Source organism: Pyrgilauda ruficollis, unplaced genomic scaffold (genome assembly GCF_017590135.1).
Source record: "Pyrgilauda ruficollis isolate IOZ18807 unplaced genomic scaffold, ASM1759013v1 scaffold16, whole genome shotgun sequence".
Lineage (NCBI taxonomy): Eukaryota > Metazoa > Chordata > Aves > Passeriformes > Passeridae > Pyrgilauda > Pyrgilauda ruficollis.
In genome coordinates, this window is record NW_024514764.1 from 12,381,424 (window position 1) to 12,391,683 (window position 10,260).

At 52.4% G+C, this 10,260-nt stretch overlaps 1 protein-coding gene across 1 annotated transcript; it reads left to right on the forward strand.

The window, feature by feature from the left end:
• Positions 1-1,957: 1,957 nt before the first annotated feature.
• CUNH7orf26 (chromosome unknown C7orf26 homolog) lies at positions 1,958-9,654 on the forward strand. The gene is made up of 6 exons (XM_041462745.1): positions 1,958-2,202; positions 3,053-3,274; positions 4,431-4,596; positions 6,276-6,803; positions 8,402-8,441; positions 8,993-9,654. Exons 1-6 carry the CDS (start codon positions 2,011-2,013, stop codon positions 9,162-9,164), a joined length of 1,320 nt encoding a protein of 439 aa, XP_041318679.1. The 5' UTR covers positions 1,958-2,010; the 3' UTR covers positions 9,165-9,654.
• Positions 9,655-10,260: the final 606 nt, after the last annotated feature.

Consider the following 10,260-nt stretch of genomic DNA (forward strand, 5'->3'; position numbering starts at 1 on the left):
CCTGCCCAAGCCTGGGTTCCTGAGCACCTGAACTCACCCAGAGCCTGAGAAACGGCCTGAGAGGACAGGCAAATGCTCCAGCTTTTGGCACACCAAATCTGAGCCTGAGGAAGGATTTGCTGGCCTCAGGCTCGCTTTTCCTTCTGGGGCAGCTGCTCTAGTTACATCCTCACTTTTCCCACTCGCACTCCTGCTCCAAACTCTTCCCTCTAACACCACAGTCCCTTCAGCTGATAACGCAGCCATTTGGCAATGCCATGATTTGGACATGCCAAAAATTGTCCAAAGCCTCATAAGTGCTCTCCAATCCTGGAGAGCACAGCAGCCTCTGAACCTCCCAGGCAGAGGCGCCTACAAGGAGCATATTCATCCCAAGCTGCACCCGGGTTTGGCCCAGCAGAGCATTGTGGTAGGATTGAGCTGGAGGAGGTGACACTGTCAAGGGAAGCTCCTGGGGGTGCAGGAAGAGAAGAGAGAGCAGGACCTACCTTTGGTGTTGTCCAAGGACTCTGGGAGGGGAAGGATCTGCACCTGCATTTATGGAGAGGGACACTCTCTCCTTGCCAGGTGGTTGCCCAGCCAAGGATCATGTGAGGCCGCAGGCTCCATATGGCATTTTTCACGGAAGCAAAGGTCTGCTCAGTGAAAAAAGAACTCTTTCAACCTCTGCCAATGCCTCCCACCACAGGTAAGGCCGAGAAGGGATTAAAATGACAACAAGAGCTCTGCAAGGTGGAATGAATGTCAGAGATCTCTTGTGGGGATCAGCAGCTTCCCAATACATGGCATGGGCAACTCTCACTCATCACCAGATACAAATTCTCTTAAAAAGTGTTTATTTCACCAACACGAATCCTTCCCATCCAGCACCCCACATTTCCAACAAGCTGTGAGTGTGTTCTGGAGCCAGCAGGAGCCATCCCAGTGTGGTCTTTGGGTGTGAAGCCGAAAGTCCCAAAAGAATGACAAATCCCTGCCATGGTGCCCATCCCCAGACCCTCCCCAGGCTGTCACCTGCCTCAGGTCCTGTCCCTGGGAGGGCCATGCAGTGCTGGGGGGTGGCAGCCCTCCACCCCAGCCACTCCTCCAGCTCACACAGCGCTGTCCCAGCGGCCTTGGCTGATGTCCCTGCCTCCAAAGGCAGCTGCTGTGTTTCCCAGGAGAGCCCCTGCAGTGTGCAGTGATCCTGTGGGCTGGGGGGCCCGGCCAGCCTCTCCCCTGGAGCCAGGCACCCTCCAGGGAAGGGGGGCTCCCCACAGTGGGATCAGGGCTGGACCTAGATGCCCCCACCAGGCTCCCCAGGCTGGACCCAGGGCCAGGTTTCCCCAGCCAAACCCTCCATGGTCAATCCCGCTTCAGGCCAGGAACCCCTCCAGGGGTCAGACCCAGGACCAAGACCCTCCTGAGCCATGGTCCCCCAGATCCTGTCTCACCCAGGCTAAGACCCCCTCAAAGTAGAGTCCCAGGGCTTAACACCACTTCTGGGCCAAGACCCCACAAAGATCAGAGCCCTTTCATGCCAACACCCCAGGGCTGGACCACCCTCAGGGCCAACACTCCCCCCAGGGCTAAGCCCCAGCGCCAAGACCCGCCCAGGGCCAGTTCTCTCCCAAGCCAAGAGCCGGAGTAGCCCAAGGAGCAGCCCCAGGGCCGATATCCCCTCACGCCCAGAGCCCTCCATGCTGAGACCCCTTGACTCAACCCCAGCACCAGCCCCCGGGGCCGAGATCCCTCCAGGGCCAAGACCCCCCTCAGGGCCAGACTCCTCCCAGGGCTGGCACCGCCTGAGTCCCCCAGAGCCAGCTGCCCCCATGTCCGGGTGCCCCCCGCCCATCTCCGGGCCCGGTTCCCTCACGGCCGAGCCCCCGTTACCCCCGCGGTTGGGCCCGCCAGGGGGAGCTGCGGGCGGCGGCAGCGCGTGACGGTTTTTGACCTGGCCGGGCCGCCGTAGCGGCCGCCCGTCCGCGCCGCCGAGGAGAGGCCGCGCCGAGCGGGGCCGGGACGGGAGCCATGAGCGACATTCGGCACTCGCTGCTGCGGCGGGACGCGCTGAGCGCCGCCAAGGAGGTGCTCTACCACCTGGACATCTACTTCAGCAGCCAGCTGCAGAACTCGCCGCTGCCGCTCGTGGACAAGGGCCCCACAGATCTGCTCGAGGAGTTCCTGTTCCAGGTCCCCAAGGAGCGCGGAGCGCCGCCCAAGGTGCGGCACGGACACGCGGGACGGGCCCGGGAGGCGCGGGGGACACAGCCCCGGCGGTGCGGATGGAGGGCAGGCCCCGGAGCTCGGGACGGGATCCCTGCTGGAGCGTGAGGCCTCAGAACCGCACGGGCCCCCTCCGGCGCGGGCTGCTGCTGGGGGCTGAGATGGGCAGGGCTGGGTCCCTGAGGCTCTGCTGCTGGGGGCTGAGTCCCCCAGACGACAGCGCGGGGTCCCTGGGGTGCTGGTGACTGAGGGTTTTTGGCAGGGAGGGGGCTGCTGGCCAGTCCCTGATGGGTTGCCCAGGATTCCGTGCCCCGAGGAGCTGTGGTGGAGGCCCTGGGGACTGCCCGCAGCCCCTGAGTGCTGCAGCTGGGCCCTGCCGGGGTTTTTGGGTGGGTTTGGGATGGAGCTGGGGCTCAGAGATGAGCAGTGAGGAGCCACAGCTGCTGGTGAGTGTTGGGATACGTGGCCCTGCAGCCTTCAGTGCTGCCGAGGCCAGCTCTGCCCCCCAGCTGCCCTGCAGTGTCCTCAGTGCTGGTATTAGCAGAGGGAGGAAATATTCCCCCCCAGCAATGTCAGTCTCATCTCTCACTTGGTGGGCAGCACTTGCAGGTGCAGCAAGCACCAGCTTTGGGTATCCAGGTGTTCAGATGAAACCTGGAGCTTTTCAGTGTCACCACATAAATGCACTGGTGGTTCAGGAAGCTTGAATGTGTGTGCTGTGCATAAAGATTGGGTCCCTCAGCCCAAAGGGAGGCTCTCAGCCTTTACTGTTCCTGTCTTTTCTCTTGGTTTGTGGTCCTTCAAGAGGCTCAGTGTATTTTACAGCTTTGCTTTTGTTTTCTTTCAGAGACTGACCCCACTTCAGGAACTTCAGCTCCTTGAGATCATGTGCAATTATTTCCAAGAGCAGACCAAGGATTCAGTCCGGCAGGTCATCTTTTCATCTCTCTTCAGCCCCCAGGGGAACAAAGCAGATGACAGCAGGATGGCTCTGCTGGGGAAGCTGGTCTCCATGGCAGTGGCTGTCTGCAGGGTTCCTGTGCTGGAGTGTGCTGCCTTCTGGCTGCAGGTACAGCTCCTGTGCGGGCAGGGGTGCCTGGGGGAAGGGGTCAGGGCGTGCTCCAGGGTGGGCACAGTGAGCTGGGGCACAGCTGGGCACAGTCAGCTGCTCCTCCCTGGCAGTTTCAGCTGCCCCCATGTCTGTGCTCTGGCATCAGGGAGAGCTTTGCCAATCCATTCATGTGGTGCAATGGAAGAAAAAATATTTGGGTGTTTTTTTTTACTGTCAGTGAAAGTTTTAATAATTCTCCCCCCCACCAAACCCTGCATATTGAAAGGGCTCAGTAGAGGGTTTGACCAAAGCAGGGAGCAAACCTTGGCAGTTTTTTTTCAGGCTTCACATTGCCTGAAGAAGCTGACTCTGGAGTTTGGGAAATAAACCCTTCCTGATGTGCAGGTTTGGGTGTGGAAGAGGCAAACCCCTGTTTGAAATTTGGGCACAAAATACTTGTGTCTATCTTCTGTGAATGCAGTAGGTTGGAGATCTCCTCTGTCTTCTCCTTTCCCACTGAGATTCCCCACTGTGGGCTTTGGGAAGTGCACCTTTGTTCCTGCTGCCCTTGTGGGATGTGCAGGAGTCACAGCTGACTCAGGGGCAAGGTGTATTTTTATTTCAGATGGCAGCTTTTAAGTGATGTGAGGATTCCACAGAGTATTTTCCACATCAAAAATATCAGGCATGGCAGCTGAACCAGTTGCTCTGGGACTGGACCAGTTGAACTACAGAATGGTTTGTGATGGAAGGGACCTTAAAGCTCATCCCATTCCACCCCCTGCAGGGACACCTTCCATTGTCCCAGGTTGTTCCAAGCCCTGTCCAGTGTGGTCTTGAACACTTCCAGACCAGGCTGGAGAGGCCACAGCTTCTCTGGGCAACTTGTGCCAGGCCTCACTGCCCTCACAGGGAAGAAGTGTTGCTGAAGTAATAAAAAAAATAAATCTCTAAGTAAAATATTGATCGAAAAGGTTTCAGTTTTAAGCCACAGATAGCACCATCTATTTTGACATTGCAAGACAATGGTTTTATTTCTGTGAGAGTGGGTGTTTGATGTGCTGAGGGAGAGCAACCACAGCAGCACAGTGCCTCGTGGGGAAGGTGGGGACCCAGCCCTTGAAGCAGCTTGTGGCAGGTGTGATCTGGTGTCCCCTGTGTGCTGTCCCTGCAGAGGACCCCAGCTGTGTTCTGTGTGAGGCTGGCCCGAGCCCTGGTCGATGACTACTGCAACCTGGTGCCAGGCTCCATCCAGACCCTGAAGCAGATCTTCACGGCCAGCCCTCGCTTCTGCTGCCAGTTCATCACATCAGTCACAGCTCTCTACGACCTCTCTTCAGGTAACAGTGCATCTTTTCGAGTGAGAGGTGCGGTGAAATGCAACAGGAATTAACTGTTGCAAGAGATGTAACTGGTCGAATCCTAAAGAGGTGTTACCATGTAATTATTGCCAGAGGAAGCTCAGGGGTGTGTCTGTTGCCTCATCTGACATTGGGTTGAGAATAAAAATAACCACTCTGTGACAGACTTAGAATTCCAGCCTGGTTTGGGTTGGAATGGACCTTAAAGCTCAGCTTGTTCCACCCCCTGCCATGGGCAGGAACACCTTCCACTAGACCAGGCTGCTCCAAGCCCTGTCCAGCCTGGCCTTGGACACTTCCAGGGATTTGGGATCCACAGCCTCTCTGGGAAACAAGGGAGAGTCTTTGCTGGAGAAGCAGCCAGGAACATCTGACACAAAGGGCGTTGTCCCCCACAGAGGGCAAAGGACATGGGACCTTGTTGACTGAGCAGCTCTGGGAGTGAAAGTTGATCTGTCTGAGCTCAGTCAGCCCTGAGAGAGACTCAGGGTTGCCTGTCAGTCTGATCCCTTCCAAAAAGGGGAGAAACAAGTTCTGAATGTTGGCAGGCTGGAGCAGGATTTCTGTGGAGCAGTGGTGAGAAACACAATCTACATAACTCCAGTGCACTCTTTAGCTGTGTGTGTGACCTCCCAGTGGTACAGCCTGCCTCAGCTTGTTGCTCAGACACTTGTAGGTGTCTAAAACAAGATTGATTTAGCTCTAGTCAGCCACAGAAAGCTCATGGTAGACCAGAGAACAGCCATACACTAAGTACCAACACCACCTCTAATCCAGAAAAGCAAGTGCTGTTATTGATAAAGGAAATGCTTTGCACACTCTTCTCCAGATAAACAGCTTGGCATTACTGAGAGTAAAAGAAAGGTTCAGGCTTAGTCTTTATGTTGTTTTTATAAAGTATTTGGTAGAGCTCAGAGCATATTTTATATCCCATCATCATTGCAGAAAGACATGTCAGAAAGGAAATAACTTGAGTCATAGGAAGTAATTTTTTAATTCCTTAGTTTATTTGAGATGTTTTTGGTGACACAAGAAAAGGGAGCTTGCTCTTCCAATCCAACATCCCCCTGTGAGAGGACATTGTGTCAGGGTTTCTTTTGTCTGTAGTCAAATTCATGACCATCTTTCACTTCTCACCTGAAGCTTTACATCATCTTATAATCCTTTATATGTCATGTAATTGTGTTGTTGCATTGTGTTTTTCCACAAGACACGTTTGTTTAGGTAAGTAAGTATTAAAAGAAATTAGTTAAGTTATTGGCACTTCCTTCTCTTCAGCCAACAAGCTTTTCCTATTTCCCTTGCCCATTGTACTTCCTGTGGCAAGGGATAAATGGAGACTTAAATTAGGGAAAAAATGAGCAGATGATGGGTGGCAGAGAAGAAAATGACAAGAGAATCTTTGCTGGGGAAGGGGATAACCTATCAGTGTTTGGTGGTGTCTTTGGAATAGCTGGGGAAGGTTACAGGAACATGGTTGTGTCCTGGAACAAATTATCTTTGGTGTCTTGGGAAAAACAGCAGAACTGGGGAGGTTCAGAAATTGTAATTGGGACACTGTAGCATGGGTGTGTGTGAGACTAATTAGAACCTGAACTAAAGTAATAAATAAAGTAATAAAGGCTCAGCTTACCCAGCATTAACTCTCCTGTCTGCAGATGACCTCATCCCTCCCTCGGACCTGCTGGAGCTGATTGTCTCGTGGATCTTTGAGGACCCTCGCTTGATCCTCATCACCTTCCTGAACACTCCCATCGCAGCCAGCCTGCCCATCGGCTTCCTGGAGCTCACCCCGCTCACCGGCCTCATCCGCTGGTGCGTCAAGGCTCCCCTGGCCTACAAGAGGAAGAAGAAAGCCTCTCTCTCCAATGGACACGCTCCCAACAAAATTGCCAAGGACTCTGCTTCAGGAGAAGACAGGGATTGCCACCAGCTGTACTCCAAGCTGCATCTGAGTGTCCTGCAGGTTCTTATGATGCTCCAGGGGCATTTGACAGAGAAAAACCTTTATGGGCGCCTGGGGCTGGTACCCTTTGACCACGTGGTTCCTCTGGTGGAGGACATTAACAGACTGTCTGATGAACTCAATCCTCTCAATGCATCCAAAGAGATTGAACTTGCTCTGGACAGGCTGGCTCAGGCTTTGCAAGTGGCCATGGCATCAGGAGCTCTCCTGTGCACCAGAGGTGAGTTGTCTGTGGGGCTGGCAGAGACCTGGCAGGGGATTCTTCTCCTCCAGAAGTTGTAAGAGGCAGTTTTGGGGTGAGGGAAAGTAAAGATCAAGGTGTTCACAGCATATGCAGTAGTTTCCCCCTGTTAGAAAGTGATAGTGCACAAAATAGTTCAGAAAAAATAGCTGGATGGAGAGTAAGAAAGGAGAGATCACTGCTGTGGGTGGGTCAGGCATTGCTTTGCAGAGTGGGGACTGATCCACAGCCCTGCACTGTGCACCAGGGGTTGTATCTGGGTGTCTGACATGGGGACACTTTGTTCCCCTCAGAATTGCCTGTAGCTATTTAAAAAGCACTGTTTGATTTTCTTCAGTTTAAGTTCTCTCGGTTTGCCAGCTGAGGAGAGGCCATGAAGCACATAAACCCCTGGGTGGGTGTGCTAGACAAAGAATTTGAAAAGCAAATAATACCTCTTCAACTGAAACTTCTGGGACTTCAGCTCACCTATAATGAGACCCCATTACAGGGTGTCCAAATTCAGCTAAACTCAGTAAAAAAGGGCTGCTAATGTGGCTTTTGTCTGGCTTTCCTGTCTCCAAAGCCACTTCTTCCCAAAAGACATGCAGAGAGATAAAAGGGAAGTGGCCCAACACAGGGCAGGGTCAGCCACACACACTCTTTTCTTGTGACATTCTCTTAAAACCAGACAATTTTAGGTTATACCAGAGGGCTTGAAGCTCTCCAACAGCTGGGGCATTAAGTGCAGACCACAGCTGTCTCTGCCTAAGCAGGGATCTGATGCTTTTGACCTGGCTGGACCAGTGCTGCTGGTCAATTTTCAATGTTCTTCATCATCTTTTTATAAAGTAACTCGGAGTGTTATAAGAACAAAGAGAAATCAGAGGTTTTTGATCTGAGGGCTGATTTCTGCTGTGTTTGTTCTTAGCTGGAACATTCTGAGCACTTGCTCTTTCTGTGGAAGGTAATTCAGTGTAAGGGGCTGCTGAAATACCAGATATTTCAGTGTTTTGGGGTTGTGTGTGTCTACAAAGGCAGGAGCTTGTTCTTAAGCTTTATCAAGGGGATATGTTGTTAGATTCCTTGGTTCTAGTATTCTGCTTTAGCAGAAGTTTGGAGATGGTAAAAAATGTGCAATTTCTAGTTGATAGACTCCAGCAAGAAAACCCCAACCCATACTTTACAGTAGCAGTGGTTAAAAAACCCAAAACCGATACAAACCAGGTACTGGGCAGAGTCACACCTTGTCCTTCCTGTGTCTCAGTTACTTCTTGTTGATGTATTGGTATTGCAAAATCCATCCTAAGGCTTCTCTGTCTTAAATGTCAAACATAAATAACAATAAAGGGGCTGGTGGGGAGAGCTGGTGAAATGGAGAAACATTTTCTCTCCTATGAAGGTTTTGGGCCTGAGAGGGATTCTGGATTTCCTGTTGACTCATGGTGATGACAGATTACTGAGAGATTCAGTAATCAGTAATTAATCGGTAAAATTAATTATTATTCAGTAATCTGACCTTCCTGGAAAGGACAGCAGAGAGAAAACCACTCTAATTTCTGTTTTATTCTTATTTTTAATGTTGTGTCTTCTTTCAGATGACTTGAGGACTGTGTGCTCCAGGCTACCACATAACAAGTAAGAGACTTTTTGCAGCTGTGTTTGCTTTGATGCATGTTCCAAGACACTCGAGGGCTGCTGAGACAAAATTTCCTCTAAAAATTTGTCCTTGTGGAATTTGGCCTTTGTTCGTGTGCACTTTAGCATGAGGATGAGGGTGAGACAGTGCTGGCTGCTTCTTCCCTGGATTCCTGACAGAAAGGGGCTTCACTGCTCCCACCTGTGGGTGATCTTTCCCAGTGTGTGTTAGAACAAAACCACAGGACAGGGAAATGAAATTCCAGCAAGGAACTTGCCCTTAAATTGTCCCATCTCTAATTCCCCACTGGTTTTACCTGACTCTAAGCTCTTGCCTTGGCAATTGCTTCTTGCCTTTTTGCAAAAAGAGCAGGGCTTTAAAAAGGGGCAGGGGGGAGGGAGGAAAAAATTCTCCTGAAGCTGTAAAGAACAGAATTGTGTCACTGTTCTCCTGGCTCTCAGCAGCGCTGTGAGTTGGACGTGACTTGTCCTTAGAGCCACGACAAAAGCTGCTCTAATCACCTCCCTCCTGTGTGAATTTCTTCCCGCAGCCTGCTCCAGCTGGTGATTTCAGGCCCGGTGCAGCAGCCGGCGCACGGGGCGCTGCCGCCGGGCTTCTACCCGCACATCCACACGCCTCCGCTGGGCTACCCCGCGCTGCCCGCGCACCCCGTGCAGACCTTCATCCCGGGCATGAGCTTCCCCTACCGGCCCATCCGCTAGCCCAGCTGTGCCCCGGCTTCCCTGAGTGCCAGGAAGCCCCAGAGACAAAACCCAAAGGCCCGGGAAGCGCCTTTTCCTCTTCGGAGCGAAGCTGAGCTCCGCCCGCGCCCTCGGGCCGCGGTGGGGCTGGGCGTGGGATGCAGATCCCGGGACAAAACCAGGGCATGGCAACGGGAAACATCGACTCCAAACCTCTGCAGCGTGTGGAAGCTTCTTTGGTGTTCCTCAACGGTGTTCTGCAGCAGCCCGGAGCTGTTTGCAGCAGGGTGAGCCCGGCTGCTCTGGCTGAGGGAGGGCCAGAGGGGAAGGCCTTGTGTGATTTTTTTTCCAAGCTATTCCACTCCAGCCTGCTTGTTTCTTTGTAAATGTTTGTATCTATAGCTACAGAGTATGTGTACACTGTATATTTTTGGAAAGGCAAACGTTTGTTTCTGAAGCACAAGGTAGAGTAAAGCAGCACTTCCTATTAAAGGAAACAATTTAAGAAGCATAAAAGAAATCTGCTGCTTTCTTTTTCGAACAATTAGAACAATTTCAAACAGTTGGATTCTTCTCTTTCAGTGATTAGAAGGCCCAATTTGTCAGGCCTGTGCTGGGGTGGGGACAAAACCCACCTGGGGCTGCAGTGAGCCATCAATCTCCCTGCTGGGGAAATGCCCTGTACACACCTCACTCGGTGCTTCTTGAGGATTTGGGGTGAGATTTGGGGTGTTTGGTTAATGCTGGCTGGGAAACTGGCCAAAAGCTGGCAGTGCTGTGCTGGCCAGCTCTGAGTGCAGCATGGGAATGCATGGAATCATCCTGGGAAGGACAGCAGAGCTTGCCAAAGGTGGTATCCAGCCCCTCTCCTGTCCTGCTGTGCTTCTCTGAGCCCCCTCTGCAGGATGAAAAAGCAGGAAAAAAGGGGCTCTTCCTACACTTCCGAGGGGTGACAGTGACCTCTGCTGCTGTCCTGTGAGGGGAGATGTGGCACCTGTGGTTCCCCACTGGCTGCAACAAAAAGGGCAAATTAAGGTGGGAAAATCTGATTTAAATGGAACAGCTGGAAGGAGGCTGTGGAAGTGGAAGGTTAATAATAACCATGGAGTAGTTAGGG

What these genes read in the sequence shown, in the direction of transcription:
- CUNH7orf26 (XM_041462745.1), top strand. Translation starts at nt 2,011, where the DNA reads ATGAGCGACATTCGGCACTCGCTGCTGCGGCGGGACGCGCTGAGCGCC. An exon ending in AGCTCTCCTGTGCACCAGAG is followed by an intron (nt 6,804 to 8,401) that starts GTGAGTTGTCTG and finishes GTCTTCTTTCAG; the next exon opens with ATGACTTGAGGACTGTGTGC. An exon ending in TCCAGGCTACCACATAACAA is followed by an intron (nt 8,442 to 8,992) that starts GTAAGAGACTTT and finishes TTCTTCCCGCAG; the next exon opens with CCTGCTCCAGCTGGTGATTT.